The sequence below is a fragment of the Gobio gobio genome, assembly GCF_949357685.1.
Source record: "Gobio gobio genome assembly, chromosome: 13".
Classification (NCBI taxonomy): domain Eukaryota; kingdom Metazoa; phylum Chordata; class Actinopteri; order Cypriniformes; family Gobionidae; genus Gobio; species Gobio gobio.
The window spans coordinates 44,665,520-44,684,349 of NC_137106.1; the positions used below are offsets into that span (position 1 = coordinate 44,665,520).

Sequence of the window (18,830 nt, forward strand, 5' to 3'; positions counted from 1 at the left end):
TTTATGTACGTTTATGTTATCATTTCGATTCCAAATTCAAAGGCTCTTTTCTGTGATGTTGCCCATGTTTCCATAGTAGCAAAACCTTCAATTTTTAGATAATACTCCTGTTACACTCAGCGCAAATGCACTCAAATTTGTATGTACACATTCAGAACACCGTGTGCCGTCTGTTGCTGATCATTTCTGTTCCAGAGATGGTCGGTTTTATTTTGAGGCTAAGCTGTAACTTTTTCATCCAGATACGTGCGTCCCCTCCCTTCCTGACCCGTGTTTTTTGCAGAAAAGCATGCAGAAGTGAAGCAGATCGCTCCCTCCTTGTGTGCAGCCCTCAGGCTCAGGTGCTTGTCAGCGTTGGGTTCAGACGGACCTTTTCAACAATTTGTCACGGTTGCCTCAGCTCCTGCTGCGCCGGCACGTGGCACACACACACACACACACACTGGCTCGCTCGAACACAGAGTGGTGTGGCGCAGCCAGCGTGGTCATGATGGAGTGCAAAGGCCTTGGCAACAGCCTAGCGCCTGGCGGAATAAGCAGCCTCCCTAATGAGATGGGAATGGCATCAGTGGGGCCCTCCAGAATTTCAGCAGGCAGGCATGTGGCCCTGGAACGCCCCTGCCTCCACTCCACAACCTATTCATTAGACATTAGAGCACACACACATGCGCTGTATACATATAAATACAGCAGTGCACACAGATTGTATACGTGTATTAGTTCTTGAGTGATTGCCAGGCTTGTGTTGGTGTGTATGTGGACGTCAAGGCAGAAACACCTGCTCATGCGTTTGTTTGGACGGTTAACGGACTGTAGCTGTAACTGAACAGGCCACGCTCACCATGTGTGTAATGACTGCAGTGCAAATGGCTTCAGGAAGATTTGATTTGTTTCATCTGCCGTAGTACCAGTGCCCATCCTTTTACGTGACGTTTCCATTTGCTCTGAAATGCCAAGTGGAATGTGCTGGATCATGGAGCTATATTTTTAATTAAAGCAAACTAATAACTTTTTTTTTTTGTCCTTTCTTTAAAATTCTTCTGCTACATCTCCTTTTTAATTTACCTCCCCTGATTATTTGAACTGCCTGTACAAGGGGAAAAGATTGAAAACTCATTTACATTTTAAAATATATTGAAACAGAAAACAGCTTTTTTTGTTTTGTTTTTACTGTATTTGTATTAAATAAATGCAGATTTTGTGAGCACAAGAGGCATCTTATAAAAACACATGTGTTTACGTGTAATATCTATTGTTAGATCTCAAAAAGCTTCCTTGTTGGTTGGTAACCAGATTTATGAGAACCAGTTACATTTGGCATCATTGGCATCAAACATGGCGCAAACATCTTGATTTTACAGTTTTTGAAAATGCATGCATTATTTTGAGTGTGTTCCTCTCACAGAATTTCTAAATGACTTTGTGATGATTTAATGAATTACTTTTTAGAAGCTGACAGCATTATTACTGATTTCTTTGTGTGCTGTTGTTCTGATTTTCTTGTTTATATTCCGTTTTTCATTGTCCAGTCTATTTTTGAACCCTGTGATGATTTTGTGTCATGTGAATGTCATTTTCCTTGATGAGCCATCAGTTATGAGGAGAGGGCTCTCTACCTGGAGGCCATCATTCAGAACCACAAAGAGAACATGACCTTTGAGGACTTTGCTGCCCAGGTCTTCTCGCCTTCCCCCAGCTACTGGCCAACGGGAGGAGCAGGTGAGACACCATCTCTATCCTTTTTATTTTCCTTTCTGTTGCATGTAGCAGTTTATTTCAAAGTCCAGGGGCCTCATGTATAAAACTTTCCATAGATTTCATCCTTAAAGTGTGCGTGCGCACAACAGCTAGATTTTGGGTACGCACAAAAGTTTTCAGATTTACAAAACCATGCGTACGCCTGAACCTGCGCAAAATTCCCATTTTAATACCCAGTCAGTGGAAGATTGTGCGTAATGCATCTCCACCCAGTCTCCCTGAAATAACCATATTATATGGAGCCTACAACGCCTAGTTTTACTATATGCATAACATCATCTGCATATCATTTCCATGCATATTCCCATTCGTGTGTTATCATTTTTAGCAGTACAAGACATTAGGAAAATATGAGATACGGACTTTGTGCCGTCACATTACATTGCCAAAAATCATTCTTTATCCTTGTCTTGTTTAAAAAAAAAATTAATTTTATTATTATAAAATACTAGCTGTTGAGTTATTCTCAATCTTTTCCACTGGACAAATAGTATTTTAAGTGCTTTAAACAAATCAAATGTATGCATTTTTGCCCATAAGGTAAACATACATTTTAGGATGTTTATATACTTACTTTATAACTTATAACTTTTTTTAAATAGAATGTGCATATCGTACCATTTCCTTCAAATTCTATCCTTCACATACAGTGGTATTTTTAATAATATTGGAAAGACCACCAAAATGGTAATCATTAGGCTCCTGTCTGTCTGTGCAAGACACCAACAGCACACCTGCGTGCAGCAGAGGTTGTACAGTACTGTGTCAACCGGCCAATGGGCTGATCGATCACAGAGCGAGGTCTTCGGTGTGTCATTGTATCGTCTATTTTGCAAAGTCATCTGCTTAGACGGAGTCAAGTGCGCATCATTGATCATTATTTGCGTGAAAGTATTTTCTCAGAACATGAGTTCTGCTATTTAGGACACAGTTTGAAGCGGAATTATCATGCGGCAAGCAATTCTCGCTGTAGTTACAACATTAAAACAGAGCATGCCACAGGAAAAGTGTTCAAAAGCTGCGCATCCATAATATCTGTAATATCTGTATTATTTTAGATACGTTGCCTTAATCAAAAATTTGCATTACCTTCAGCATTGCGTGATACTACTTCAAAATGTTTTTCATCATTTTGAAAGAAAATAAATGGTATTTACCTGTGAAAACAAACCGGGAAAGAGACGTGAGGATTTGAGGAGAAAAACAAGAGATTCTTCATGCATTCCAGTGAATTATTAAGGGGATATATTGTAAATTAAATCAGGAGAACAAAGCATAAACCATAAAAACATGTTGTTCTTTTTCATATTGTTACAGCGGAATACAAATGGAAAATAAATGGAAAAAAGAAAGTAATCATGAGAAAAAGAATGCAGCGACTGAAAAGAGCTCTTGCCGTAGATATTCTTGTTATAACGCGTCACATTAAAATACCAAGCTTTACATTATTTTAATGATATCTGAAAATAGAACATGAAGGAAAATTGACAGCTCATTCAGTCAAACTGACAGATAAGCTTTATTTGTAGGGCAACCTTATGATTTGAAATGACTCATTTGAGTCTTTTTGAATGGATGTTCCCCAAACCGGAAGTGCCACCCATAATTCAAAATGCAGTTGGCTCGTCATGATTAAGGTGGACATAAATTAATTAGGGCTGTCAATAGATTCAAATGTTTAATTGCGATTAATCGCACATTTTCTGTGCGATTAATCGCACACACTCGCCATTTATGTGATTAAACACATTCGTTTTGTCATCATTTACTATATCCAAAATAAACAATCAGATTGAAGGTTGATTCTCATAAAGCTGTATTTTCTGCAAGCTTCAAGGATCATTGGGGACTCCAAAATGACACAAAATAACCAAATATAAGGAGTCCATATAATTCTATTATATTATACATTTATACACACCTAAGCACCCATGAAAAAAAACATGAATTCACAGTGTATAGTATGTGTGTACAGAGCAACAACAACAAGATTATTTTCATTTTAGACGTCAAGCTGCGATACCAAACATGGACCACACAGAGACGTCAATAAACAACCGCCAAAATCAACCGCTTTGACTGCATAAACCTACGATCACTAAACACAACAATGTACATATGACAAATCAAACATTATCCTTCCTGAGTGTGTGAAACAACGCAAATGTACTGTGTGTCTGTACATGAATGCAGCGTGCGATCAGTGATCTAGAGCGCGCGCTCACAGTTTGTTTGTGCATCAATAACTCTCACATGCTTACTGTACGACTCCAGTAAGTCACCAAAATTTCGCTCTTCAGAAACAATGGCAGAATACGACAGAGCTCATGTTTTAAAGCAAAGCACACTGGAATGAATAATTCACTAAAATCGCAATGTGAGTCTCTATTCTCTCTGATATGTCTGATGTGATCAGCCTGGCCTTCTTTGCATTAGCGCTGTTTTTGGACTGTTTGAATGATTTCGATCACTGGATCACTGAAAACTTTCCCAGAGTTTAACGGCTTTAAATGGCCTGATCATAAACAGAGAAGCAGAATCGAGTTAAAGAGTTAGAATGGAATTTCCTCCTCCCAGGGTTACAGGTGCTGTAGATGCTCAGTGTGATGTGATAAACTCGTTAAAGAATTTAAATTAATCGCATGCGTTAACGCGTTAATGTTGACAGTACTAAAATTAATATAAAATGAATGGCATATTTAATCTAAATGTATAAATCAAATGTCAAACATAGTTTAAATCATTTGCTTTACTTCATTACTTCGCTTACTCCAGTAAAAGAGTGTGTACACATGGTCTAGAGTGTCCATACTTTGCGCACATATTTACAACTAGTTTATTTTTTTAAATCCCAATATGTGCGTGGAAAACTTACACACACACCTAACTAGTTTATTTTTTATAAATCCCAATTACGCACACACATTTCAATGCCATTTTGTGCGTACACAACGTTTCTACATCAGGCCCCTGTTCTCCATGTACATACTGTGCACATACTATAGTCATTACAACGATTGGTACTGTACTAACACAGAACCTAAACCTAATATTAACCCGGGTTAAGCCCATGTAGTTGGCTTATTTTACCCAGCACACTGTAAGTGCACATCATGTAAAACTAAGTGCAACTATTTTGTTTTCATTTCATCGTCCCCTGTATACAAAATTGGGAACTAAAATCCAGTCACTAAAATTGATAGATTGTCTGGTACAGTTTCATTTCAAAGGTATTGTCAGTCTATGGATGTGGGCAATGCACAGGTCTAGATTAAACCATTGTGAAACTTTAGTCCATTTTTTTTCTTCTTTTCATTTCCAGAATGCCAAAAGCTGTTCTATTTGTTTGGCTGGGCATTTTGTAGAGTTTATTTACTTTTCTTTGTTCTTTAAATTGTTCTGTTTAATACGTGCACTCAGTTCTTCATGTCGCTGAAAGCAGCAGTGCTGGTGTGGAGTGCACTGTACAGGACACATTCTTTGGGATCATTTTACAGAATAATGCTCTGAAAGTTTTGCTTTCTATAGCGACGCCCATTATTTCCTAGAAAGGCGTTGAAAATTGCTTTGGTGACCTCTATTGACTCGTGACAAAGCTGCATACGGAGCAGCTCACAGACACGCCCACTGAACCCAGACAGAGAGAGAGAGAGAGAGAGAGAGAAGGAGGGAGGGAGACCGACCCCATTAGACACTTCAAACTCCATCTCTCTGAGTTTCTCTTCTTTACCTCCATCAAACACATCAAAAACAGCTTTCCCAGATTGTTGTTCTTTCTTTTTTCTTCTTTCGCCTTTCTCTTTTGTTTCTAATTACTTTCTCATGTTCATTCTTTTTTCTGTATAATCGGAGTTGTCATGCCTGTTTCTTTTCCTTTCATGTTTCTTGTTTGTGTCGCCAACACCAAATTACAAATTCAATATTTATTTACTAGTTAACAATTTCATTAATAATACACCCTTAAAATGTAGCCTTACGTTGGAAAGAAGTCATTCTGTGTACGCATAGAAGAAATGCAAGCTCTGTTCCAAAGCCTAGAGATCCGTCTAGTTAAAGAGCATTTGCGAGACATCAAAGGTCAAGTCCCATAGCAAAGGCTGGTACAGAATCATTATGATTGAACCATGAGGCTGTCAAATTCTTCATTCTGATTGGTTGACAGACATTATAAGATGTGAACTTTTTTTTCAGCAAATGCACTGTTGTTGCACTACTCACTTATCTCACTTAATCATTATGCATAATTATGCTTCCTTCTAAGATATCTTCTTTTGGGCTTGTGTTTTTTGCAGAATAGGCAGTCTTGTCTGCTTTCCATAGATAAGATTCCATAGAAAAATCATCCAAAATGGCAGACAAGTCCAAAGAAATGTGTATTATAAATATATCATTCAATAATCAATACATAAAGTTTAATTTAACTGAAAGTTGCCTATTTTTATCTATATACACATTGGGCCTAGAGAGGAATATAGCTTTATAATCAGTGATGAGTTCTGCACTAAGAGTGTCATGTGATGCACGTTTAGTGCGTTTCCTGTAGTTATAGTTCCTGTCCTCATCCATCTGAAATAAAACGATTTACTTTAAAATGTACATGCTAATTTTATTCAGATTTTGTTTCTTACCATGTATATATTTAGTAGTAAAACTAATGTTGTAGTAATTTTATACACAATTTTTTTTACACTTATGAATTTCCTTTGAAAATAGCATTGATACATACACTAGCACTCAAACGTTTAGGGTCGGTAAAAAATTCTAATTTTTTTATTTTTTAAAGTCTCTTCTGCTCACCAAGGCTGCATTTATTTGATCAAAAATACTATAAAAACAGTAATATTGTAGAATATTATTACAATTTAAAATTGCTAAAATTCTATGTGAATATATAGTCAAAGGTAATTTATTCCTGTGATCAAAGCTGATTTTCCAGCATCATTACTCCAGTCTTCAGTGTCCATGATCCTTCAGAAATCATTCTGATATTCTCGAGAAACATTTCTGATTATTATCAATGTTGAAAACAGCATTTATTTGAAACCAAGATTTTTAGACTCGCTTTTGATCAATTTATTGCATCATTGTTGAATAAAAATATCCCAAATATCCTGAAAAAGAAAGTTTTACATTGTTTCCTCAAAAAATATGAAGCACCACAGCTGTTTTTAATATTAATAATAGTAAATGTTTCTCTGAAGGATCATGTGACACTGAAGACAATATAAAATATTGTACAGTATTGTAACATTTTACAATAGATTCACATTGAAAACAGTTATTTCAAAGTGTAATAACATTTCACAATATTGCTGTTTTTACTGCATTTTTTAATCCAATAAATGCATCCTTTTTGAACAGACTTGTTCCCGACCCCAAACCTTTGAACGACAGTGTAGTAATTTACAAATTTTCTTTGTTTTATATTCTGACATCTACATCGAGCCACTGCAGCTTGACATGTCCAGTACAAAGCGCTTTTAGGAGATAACTGCCTGTGTAGACGGGTACAACTAGACAGCTCACTGGATTTTGGAACAGAGCCACAGATTCCCTCAGAACTACATGGTCCAGGCTCGTAGATCCTTAAACTAGGCCTGGGCTCCTGTTAGACCCTGTGCCATTTAAAGCGCCTCCTCATCCAGTAGCACTTTAGCTGTTGTGTGGGTTACAGTCTCATGACGCTGCCCCATGTTTCACCACCATCTCACCCATGACAGCAGGCAGGCGTTGGCCAGGGATGGTTTGGGACGTGGATTACCTCTGGGCCAAGCTGGACTGTAAGACTTTTCTGCCTGCTTCCTCCATTAGGCATGTGGCCCCACACGTCTGTTACACAAACCTGTCTCTCGCTTTCACTCTTTTTTCTCTCCATTCTCAATATACCCTGCATGTCCCCTTTTTATGACAGTCAATTGAGCACATAGAATTTCCTCCTTGTTTTTCCGAAACGGTTTCTTTTAAAGTGCCCCTATTATGCATTTTCCAATATTACCTTTCGTGCAGTGTGTAATATAGCTGTTTGTAAAGGTAAAAGGTCTGCAAAGTTTTAAAGATCATAGTGCATGTCAAATAAAGTTATTGTCTCCTAATAGAAAGAATCATTTCTGAACTGCTGAAACATTTCAGCAATTCCAGTCTCAATTCCTGTTACAAACTTATGTAGGTTTGTAACACATTTGCATAATGGTTTTCATTGGCTGCCTGAGAACAGAGTCTGCTTTGACCCTCCCTCAAACACTGTAGTTGTATCTCTGTGTAGCAAGTCCTGAGGAAGAGCTGAAATTCAGATATGCTAATGGGCATTTAGTTTCCGTCATGCACTGTGCCACAGTAAGTGTTCAACCAATCATAACAGACTGTCCAATCAGAGAAGAGCAGGCTCTCCGAAAGGAGGGGCTTAGAGAGACCGCATCCTTGATCGAATAGTTTCAGACACTGTGAGAAACAACATGATGCTGCAATGGATATTATGAGAAAATGAAAGTGTATTTTGTCCTTGAATGCATGTAAACCTATAGTCGAAGACCTCCAAAACAACATTAGGAACATTTAATATACTGCAGCATAAGCATAACACGAAAATGTGAGTTGTACTTGTGGAAAGCGCAGTGGATCAGGTGAGCTCATGGATCGGCACAGATTTCGTAATTTAAAAAAAAAAACGTAACCTCTGTTCCAAAACCTATTTCAGTGACCTTTCAAGACAGCATTCTAGTTGAATGGAACCTTACTTTTTTTATTCAGCCTGATTGAGCTATTTCTGATTGATGTTATAAGTGATATATCTCTCAACTCTGTCTATATACAGTGTATATATAGTGCTTGCAGAATTATTAAGCACGTTGATTTTCTGATCATATTTTTTTTCAGGCACATTTTACCAATTCCAAACCACATTCATCTTAATAACTACTATTGATTTTGTATTTAATCATTTATAAGTGATATATAATTGTTCATGAAGGCTGGAAATGAAAACGCCTTATACTCAGGTGTGAAGAATTATTAGGCACATTTTCTTTTACAGATAAAATGAGCCAAAAAAAAGAGATTCAACTCAGACTGAAAAGTATTAAATGCCCATGAGAAGGATGCAATACTAATGCAATACTAGACATTGCAGTTAAGGCATGACCACTGGACAGTGAAATGCTCATTGGGTCAGCAGGGTCAGACGAAAACAGGTGGAGAAGAAAAGAATAATTCTGCAGACCTGAATACAAGTCGTTTTTTCATTTCCAGCCTTCATGAACAATTATATATCACTTATAAATTATTAAATACAAAATTAATAGTAGTTCGTTATTAAGATTAATGTGGTTTGGAATTGGTAAAATGAGCCTGGGAAAAAAATATGATCAGAAAATCAACGTGCCTAATAATTCTGCACACACTGTATATATATATATATATTTATGCATATTAGAATGATTTCTGAAGGATCGTGTGACACTGCCAAAATCCTAGGACTAGTTAGCCAAAGTTGGTTTTTAAAATAATTTATATTTTTACTGTTACAGCGCCACCAATTGGCCAGTCGCCACGTCCTTTTTCATGCGACCACAGAGCGAGCCCATACATAGGTGTGCTGAGTTTAGAGAAAATATCTCATTCTGTTCATGAGTTATAGCCATTTTAGTAAAAGTGGCTCCTCCCACTTGTAACATTTTGGCGGCCCTTAGGCCGTGTGTCCACCAAAGCGTTTTTTTTTAACACGGCTGGCTGGCGTATCCAATTGTTTGCAATGGGAGCGCTGCATTTTTAGAACGCCATGAGCGTAGTTACGAGGTGAGTCTATTTCACACTCAAGCGCTGAGCGCTCAGCGTTTTTTACTGGTCACAGAGAGTTGAAGAATGTTCAACTTTGAGTAAAACACAGCGCTCACCACTGTCACTTTTTACCCAGCTGACCAATCACATTGGAGGAGGGGCGGGGCAAATACAACACCAAACAACCTCCACATTTTGTGTGTACAATGTCAACAGATTTATTATTATTTAAAACAAGAGCCAGAGCATTGTATTGGCGTTTTTATACAGAAACCAGCAATCTGTGAAATGAGATACTAGTAACACTTCTGCAGATTCCTGATCATAGCAAGCAGTGAGCCTCAACTGAAAGAAACGCTCGCAAGCGCTCACAGCAAGACGTTTCAAGCAGAGTGCCTAGGGCGGACACGCGGCCTTAGGGGCCATGAACCGGAATGTCGGCTTTTTTATATATCTATTGTCAATCAGACTCCAGAGAATCTTGCTGCACTGGTTTGGTTCAGATCGGGACAAAAACCTAAGACTAGTTCGCAAAAGGTTTTTCAAAAAAATCCCAAATACCTGAAAATTTCACCAGACGATATTCTAACTATATAAGACATGTGAGCCTATACACACCGGGACGAATATCGCACGCGCTTATCGCCAGCGTTTTTCGGCGCGTCTTGAGTGTTCACAGTCACACCCAATCGATTTTCACTGGCGATGCGCCAAGTGAACGTACTGTAACTTCAGCAGCTCCAGGCACGTGAACAAAAGCGGCGATCTCATTGGTCAGCCAGTTTTTAACGCGCCGCGCCGCGTCAAAACAAAAGAAACAAACCCAAGGCTTTTTTTTTTTAAACGGTGCCTTTACGCCTGTCTTTTTGCGCGTTGGTGTGCACACTCACATTGGCGCCCTTTGTTTATTCACGAGGCGTTAAACGTCGGCATTAAACACGCGTGAAAATCATCCGGTGTGAACTGGCCTTAACGGTTTAGGAGTTATGAGCCATTTCGTACTTTTGAGCATTGTAGCGCCCCATCAGGGTGATCGGGGCGAGCCTTGGTGACGTTGTAGGCAGTGTGAGTACTTAAAGTTTCAAATGTAACAATTACAATAGGATTTCAGCGCTACGTGCTTGAACCCCTTAATATATTACAATTGAAAGCAGCCCTTTTAAAGTGTAATAATATTTTCACAATGTTTATACTGTTTTTGATCAAATAAAGGCAGCCTTGTAAAATACTTTTTTCAAAAACATAAACATTCTTTCCAACCCCAAACTTTTGAACGATAGCCTTCATGTCGAGAGGGTGTCTGTGTGATGCCTTAAAGGGATAGTTCACCCAAAAATGAAAATTAGCCCATGATTTACTCACCCTAGGTATTCAATTTATGGAAAAAGTGTTGAAAGTTTGAGAGAAGGCACTTTCAACACTTTTCCACGGAAGGCGATCGGCTGGAACTTTACTTTGTAAAGTTTTAAATATGGATATTGTTCTTACACAAACGCATCGATTCGCTTCAGAAGGCCTTTATTAACCCCCCCCAGATCCGCGTGGAGCGCGTTATTCGACGGACAGATGCATTTTTTATGGACTTAAAAAACAGAGCAACTATTACTGCAATTATAAAGCTTGGATTAGCCTGGAGTTTTTAATATAACTCAGATTGTATTGGTCTGAAAGAAGAATGTCATATACACCTCGGATGACTTGAGGGTGAGTAAACCATGGGCTAATTTTTATTTTTGGGTGAACTATCCCTTTAAGATGCTGTCTAGGTAGGCAACTCACTAGGTTTTGGAACAGGGTACATTTTTGAGATCCATGCAGGGTTTGGGGCCGTTTGGAGTCGAGCTTTGTCAAGAATTGAGCATTGAGTTGAGTTGTTTGATATCATAGATGGTGGAGCTCCTCTGAAATATAAAGGCCAGCTGCTGATATCATTTACACTCTCTCTAATAGACACACTCTGGAGTTATATTATCACCAAGCTCTGCTTGCGCTGATGTGACCGCTATTCCAGCACAAACCAGCTTTTCTGTTCTGTTCTCCATGTTAAACATTCTTTCATTTTCAGAAAACGCAAAGAAGTGAAGTGGGTCCGTGTGTATCAGCCTCAGTCTGTCATGAGCACTGTGTGTGGAATGTGTCAGTGATGCACACAAATGTCAGAAGCCGCAAATATTGGGTGTAAAATGAACTGTAGGGTTTGGAGGAGCAGAATGATTGACTGCGGAAACACGTCATGAATCAGCTTTTAATCAACGTCCCGCAATGATGCGTTTACATCAGAAAACACACTCGCTAGAAAATACTCATCTAGAAAGTGTGGCTGGTGCTGGAGTTCATCAACTCAAATACACAAGTTATACAACTACACTTTACAAGTGGACTCAACTTACAATTTTAAGGCAGCACAAACATTTCTTTCTTTCTTCTTTATTCCCTCCTTACATTCTTTCTTCCTCCCTTCCTTTTTTCTTTCTTTCTTTCTTCCCTCCTTACTTAGTGTTAGCACAAACACTTTTTCGTTTACACAATTAAATCCAATATATTCTTCCTTCCTTTTTTCTTTTTTCCTTTCTTCCTTACTTTCTTTCTTCCTTTCTTCTTTTTTCTTTATTCCCTCCTTACATTCTTCCTTCCTTTCTTTCTTCCCTTCTTTCTTTCTTCCCTTCTTCCTTTCTTTCTTTTTCCATCCTTCTTTTCTTCCTTTTTTCTTCCCTCCTTACGTTCTTTCTTTCATCCTTCTTTTCTTTCTTCCTTTATTTCTTCGCTCCTTCGTTTATTTCTTCCTTCTTTCTTTCTTTCTTCCTTACTTCCTTTCTTCCTTTTTTCTTCCCTCCTTACATTTTTTCTTTCTTTCTTCCTTTCTTTCTTACCTCTGTACATTTTCTTTCTTCCCTCCTTTGTTTCTTTCTTCCTTCCTTACATCCCTTCTTTCTTTTTTCCATCCTTCCTTTCTTCCTTTTTTCTTCCCTCCTTACTTTCTTTCTTCCTTTATTTCTTCTTTCTTTCTTTCTTTCTCTCTTTATTCCCTCCTTACTTTCTTTCTTCCTTTATTTCTTCCCTCCTTAAATTCTTTCTTCCTTTCTTTCTTCCCTCCTTTGTTTATTTCTTCCTTCTTTCTTTCTTTATTTCTCTCTTTCTTCCCTCCTTACTTCCTTTCTTCCTTTTTTCTTCCCTCCTTACATTCTTTCTTTCTTTCTTCCTTTATGTCTTACCTCTGTACATTTTCTTTCTTCCCTCCTTCGTTTTCCATTCTTTTTTCCATCCTTCCTTTCTTCCTTTATTTCTTTCTCTCTTTCTTCCCTTCTTTCATTCTTTCTTCCTTCCTTTCTTCCTTTATTTCTTCCCTTAGTACATTTTCTTTCTTCCCTCCTTTGTTTTCTTTTCTTTTTTCCATCCTTCCTTCCTTTTTTCTTCCCTCCTTACATTCTTCCTTTCTTTCTTTTTTCCATCCTTCCTTCCTTCCTTTTTTCTTCCCTGCTTACATTCTTTCTTCCTTCTTTTCTTTCTTCCCTCTGTACATTTTCTTTCTTCCCTCCTTTGTTTTCCTTTCTTTTTCCATCCTTTCTTTCTTTCTTCCCTCCTTACTTAGTGTTAGCACAAACACTTTTTCTTTTATCCTTAACTTCATTATTTGCTTAATGTTTAAATAAATCTTTAGGGAAAATATTTACTTTTTATTAAAATGGTTATATTTCAACAACAAATTGGACTAGAAACAATATATAATAATGAAGAAGTTGATTTAGAAAATAGCAAATGTCTATATGCAACTGAGAAATAAGATGAATTAGCGGATTATTAAATCAACTTGTTTTCGGCTTTGTATTTCGGTTTCGAAGCATTCATTTCGGTGCATCACTGTTATGTGTTTATTAACATTTTGTGTTGTCCTTTGTTCACCCCTCAGGAGTAACACTTTGTCACCAGCGTGCTCTCTCTCTCTCTCTCTGTCACACACACACACACACTCTTTGACATCCCCGTGACGGTGCACAGCTTACGTGTTGCTCTATTGTCTTCTCTCCCCTATAGATTAAGTGTGTTACAGGTGTCAGTACAGTAATGGAAGGTAAGAGCCTCGGTCTGAGCGGAAGCTTGTCACAGAGACCCCTCCCTTTCCCCCGGCTCGTCTACTCATCTTTCCCCTCTTTATTTCCACTAATGAGCTGCGTCTGCTCGGAGCTTTTAAAGGAGCAGCGAGGCAGATCTGCATTGGGCTGGCTGTTCTGATTATGGACTCTGTACTGCACCGCCGCCGCAGTAATCGTAACACAGTAGCAGCATGAATGGGTCTCCATCCTCCTCTCCTGCATGTCTCTGCTTCATTCTCTCTTTTTGCCCTCTTTTCTCCTGTTGCTTTGTCCTTTGGCGTGTGTCTGTTTGCCTGAGGCCACATCTGACACTAACACCTGCCCTACTGGAAAATGTCTTTGTCACTTACGCTTTTGTTTGGATTGCTATGGGAGCAAATGGGAATGAGAGCCACGTACTTTAAATATATATAGAGCGGCCAAACAGGAAATAATTGTATTTTTGGATTGAATATGTAGTTGGTTATGAAATGTTGTAATCTGGTTATATTGTCAGAAATCATAAATATGTATGTATAAATTAGAATATGCAGCATTAGATGTTCTAAATGTGGATATTAATGCAGTATCAGTTAAACGCTTGTGCACATTACACTGGAGTTTCACTTCACAACAGTGTTTTCACAAATATATGCTTCCTTCCATTGTCTTCCCTCCTTACTTACTTGCTTCCTTCTTTCTTCCCTCCCTCCTTTCTTTCTTTCTTTCTTTCTTTCTTTCTTTCTTCTTTCCTTTCTTTCTTCATTTCTTCCTTTCTTTCTTTATTTGTTTCTTTCTTCTTTCCTTTCTTTCTTTCTTTTTCTGTCTTCCCTCCTTACTTGCTTCCTTCTTTCCTTTTTCTTCCCTCGCTCCTTTCTTTTTTTCTTTCTTATTTCCTTTCTTTCTTCCTTCTTTTCTTTCTTCATTTCTTTCTTTCTTTATTTGTTTCTTCCTTCTTTCCTTTCTTTCTTTCTTTCTTTTTCTGTCTTCCCTCCTTACTTGCTTTCTTCTTTCCTTTCTTTCTTTCTTCCCTCCCTCCTTTCTTTCTTTTTCTTCCTTCTTTTCTTCCTTCCTTTCTTTCTTTCTTTCTTCCTTTCTATCTTCCCTCATTACTTCCTTCCTTTCTTTCTTCCCTCCCTCCCTCCTTTCTTTCTTTCTTTTTTCTTTTCTTTCTTCCTTTTCTTTCTTAATTTCTTCCTTTCTTTCTTTATTTATGTATTTATTCCTTTCTTTCTTTCTTTCTTCCCTCCTTTATTTATTTCTTTTTCTTCCTTCTTTTCTTCCTTTCTTTCTTTCTTTCTTCCTTCCTTTCTACCTTCCTTTCTTTCTTACTTTCTATCTATCTTCCCTCATTACTTTCTTCCCTCCCTCCTTTCTTTCTTTTCTTTCTTTTTTCCTTTTGTTCTTCCTTTCTTCCTTCCTTCCTTCCTTACACTCTTTCTTTTTCTATCTTCCCTCCTTACTTCCTTTCTTTCATTCTTCCCTCCTTACATTCTTTCTTTCTATCTTCCCTCTTTACTTCCTTCATTTCTTTCTTCCTTCCTGTCTACCTTCCTTTCTTTCTTCCCTCCCTCCTTTCTTTCATTCTTCCTTATTTTCTTTCTTTCTTCCTTATTTTCTTTCTTTCTTCCTTGTTTCCTTTCTTTCTTACCCCCTTCTTTTCCTCCTTTCTTCATTTCTTTCTTCCTTCCTGTCTATCTTCATTTTTTAATTTTTTTCTCTCAAATTCTCTTTCTTTCTTTCTTTCTTCTTCCCTTCCTTTTTCTTTCTTTCTCCCCTCCATTAATTATTTGTATGATGTGTCTATACTGTTGACTGTGTAATGTACAGTATTTAGTAAAAATTAGAACATTTTGGTATTTCCAACTTTATTTTCAGAATTTGTGTATTTTTGGGTAATAATTAACATAATTATAACATGACATAAAATTATATTAAAATAAACAACACAAAACATGTTTAGGGTTATAATGCAACTTAATGATATATTTATATATAGTTATTTTGTGTTTGGGCCCATGTAATATTTATATGCTGCTGTTCTCACTCACGCTGTTCGAACACAAGCAACACAGTGCAATCTTTTTTTTTTTCGAGGGCACTTCATGAAAAAACACACACTTGATAAAGAAAGAAATTCTCAGGGTTTGCATGACTGAATGATTCACACACCTCACCATGCTCAAGCTAGTTAAATCTGATGATCAAACGGTTAGTCAATCACTGTGACGACGAGCACTACTGGATCTTTACGCTCTCAGCTCCAGTGTGGAAACGTAAGACGGCCAGTCATCTCCCGGATCAATAAGTGATCAAATCCCTCGCACGATACACAGTTCTGTCAGCATTAGAGAGGAGGGACCTGCTGGTAAGTGTGTGTCCCCTCTGCTGGCATCCCAAGCCATCCTGAGATGGTCTCTGTGGACGTGTGGAACGGACACCACCCCGCGCTCGTTCACTCCTCCCCGAACCCTTTCACATGCTGAGGCTGTTGTTCTCCGCTCTCCTCCCCCTCTTTCAAAGAAGCCCTGGAGTGGAGGTCCTCTCCAATGAGCGCATGTTCCCCACACCATCTGCTCTCAGAAACTTGAGATGCCCGTAAAAAAAAAAGGAAAACGGTCGAAAAGAAAGAAAATAGCCAAGCAGATGCCATCTTGACAAAGCAGGAAGCTTGTTTAATTTAGATGCTTTCTTGAGTACCAGTATCTCAGATCTCCAGCAGAATCCATATTTTGCCGTTCTTTTTTCTCTCCTCCCATGGATGTTTCCTTCCTGCAGTAGAGAGGAGCTCTTTTCACATCCAAACGCCTGAATTTGTAGAACAACAGTAACAGCAAAATGGCTAATTTACTTAATCACCATTCACATCCGTCTCCATTAGAGGGGGTTTTCTGCTTCAGTAATGGCATGCTATCAGTTTTAAAGCAAGATTATCAATGTCACCTTTGCTTATGCTTGACTCTGCGTGTGTAATATCTCCTCATTTCCCAGGTTCCCTCAGCTGCAGCACGAGCGCTGACCTTAGCGTTACAGTGACGACCACCGACTCTGGCGACCAGGTCTCACCCACAATACCGCGCGCCTCTAAGAACCGGGTTTCTGGAAAGCTCCGCCGTTCAGCCAGCGCCATCAGCAAGTCCTCAAACTGAACACTTCCTCCAGCCGTCGGACTGCATTGTCCTTAAACTGTGTGGTTGAATGTATTATTTGACTGGAATGTCTTTCAACTGTAACTTTTGTGTGTGTGTGTGTGTGTGTGTGTGTGTGTGTGTGTGTGTGTGTGTGTGTGTGTGTGTGTGTGTGTGTGTGTGTGTGTGTGCGTGTGCGTGTGCGTGTGCGTGTGTGTGTGTGTGTGTTCCAAAGCCTCTTAGCATTGAAAGATGCGACTGTTGTCACGATATTAAGTACCTGTCGTGCAGAAAGAAAAACTGAATCTCAACCAAGAAGCAAATTGGGACTCAGTGCTGGGCTGTTTTAACCCAAATTTGGGTCAAATATGGACAACCCCAACTGTTGGGTAAACATTTTGATTTAAAAATTGGCTTGGTTTGTTCATATTTGACCCAAATTTGGGTTAAAACATCCCAGCATTTTTTTATAGTGTAGTAATTTTCCCATTCAAGTAGCAAACAAATTATAACCCAGAGGCTCTAGCTAGTTTTGAACACTCACATTGACCAATTCTTTGAGCTTTCCCTCATGTCAAACACTGAAAACCCGACCATTGATGTATGTGGGAGAGACGTTTTGTTGTGTCGTCCCAGCACTGAGACGCTTTCGGCCAGTCTGAGAGAATACTGACGCTCTTGAATCATCAAAAAAAGAGAGAGTCAGCTTTTACTACCTTCATAACCTGTAATCAGTGACGTCTTTCAAGACTGCAACGTTTTCTTTTGTCATTATGATTACTTTTAAGCAACTCGTTTGATTGTTTTATGGAATTGATTTATGCGACGTGCTGAATCGAAAAGGCTCCTGTTTGTAATTCTGTTGAGGTGTGTGGTTCCCAAACGCGTCCCGTTCCTGTCATGTATCTAATCTACTCTTAACATTCCAATGTTTTTTGCACTCGGTCAATGGTGAAGATGACGCAGATCGACACTTATTCTTTTCTTCCCTCTGTGTTTGAATGTACTGTACATCGCTTTGATTTTGATTTGAGAATATATATATATATAGCCTATGTTTCATGTTGTATATACGGAACAATATCTGCCATCGTGTAGCAGACGGAACACCACGCACTGGGTGTGAATGAAGGGAGCTCCTCACAGTGCCTGTCCGAATTTTCTCTTTGGCCAACTGGAACGAATCTGTGGTGTTTTTCTTTGTGCAACTTTAATTGATCCCACACTTCCTAGATGGAGAGCAGCATGTTTCCCCGACGAGAGAAAGAGCCGCATGAGTCTTACATTTCACTGGAGTAAATTGAATGAGATTGTCTGCGTTTTGTGAGAGCTGCTTCTGTCTGATTAGATGCTGGATGGGGGTTCTTTTCCACCTGCTTCCCCGATTCCCGCGTGCCTCTCCGAGTGCCCTTTACCGTACCAGCAGCATGCCAGCGCTTCTCTCCCTCTCTCCCTCTCTCTCTCTCTCTCTCTCTCTCTCGCCGCAGCAGTCGCTTGCCAACGCCCTGCCGCCCCTCTCTGTCCCCGTAGAGACCCGGCCTGGTTGCCATGGAGGCCAGGTGTTACACCGCTAGCTCCGCCCAGGCTGCAACAGGACACATGTTGCACTTCTCTGCCTTACCTGTACACTTGTCTTTGTTCTCTTGCTTCGCCTGATACTTTTTTTTCTCTCTCTTCCAAACGCTAAGTAACATAGGAGGCATTCTCTGTGAGTCTGCACTGAATGAAAAAGCTGATGAATGTATGCAAACCGGCAGCCCAAATCCCAGATTGATGATGGGCTGTTTGTCTTCGGGTTGAAAATACTCTGCATCTAGCCTAACTTCTGTTTGAGGACGACATGTTCGTTGTAGACTTTGTTGTTAGCCTTGTATATTGTGTCTCTTTTTTTGTTTTTTTGGATGTTCTAAATTCTGAAGGATATAAATATAATAATGCCTGTAATATAATCTTTGTAAAAGGATAAGGAAGCTTGAAGATTTCATCATGACTTGTTAACATATCAGACTGTTTTTAATAGAAAAAGTAATCGCTTTATCTTTACTAGAAATGTGAAGAAGTCGAAACATTTCATTAAATCGATTTGAAGTTCATGTTTAGA

At 38.8% G+C, this 18,830-nt stretch overlaps 1 protein-coding gene across 3 annotated transcripts in view; it reads left to right on the forward strand.

Moving 5' to 3' along the window:
* The window catches only part of ralgapa2 (Ral GTPase activating protein catalytic subunit alpha 2), a 249,957-nt gene extending 231,130 nt beyond the window's left edge, over positions 1–18,827 (forward strand). Inside the window, exons 39-42 of one of the 3 annotated variants that reach the window (XM_079833686.1) lie at positions 1,595–1,719; positions 7,479–7,538; positions 13,564–13,600; positions 16,593–16,680. In XM_079833686.1, the coding sequence (XP_079689812.1) occupies positions 1,595–1,719; positions 7,479–7,538; positions 13,564–13,568 (190 nt within the window). In that variant the 3' untranslated portion in view covers positions 13,569–13,600; positions 16,593–16,680. Of the gene's footprint in view, positions 1–1,594; positions 1,720–7,478; positions 7,539–13,563; positions 13,601–16,592 lie in introns of all 3 variants that reach the window. The other 2 variants (XM_079833687.1, XM_079833685.1) reach the window with 2 other exon arrangements.
* Positions 18,828–18,830: the final 3 nt, after the last annotated feature.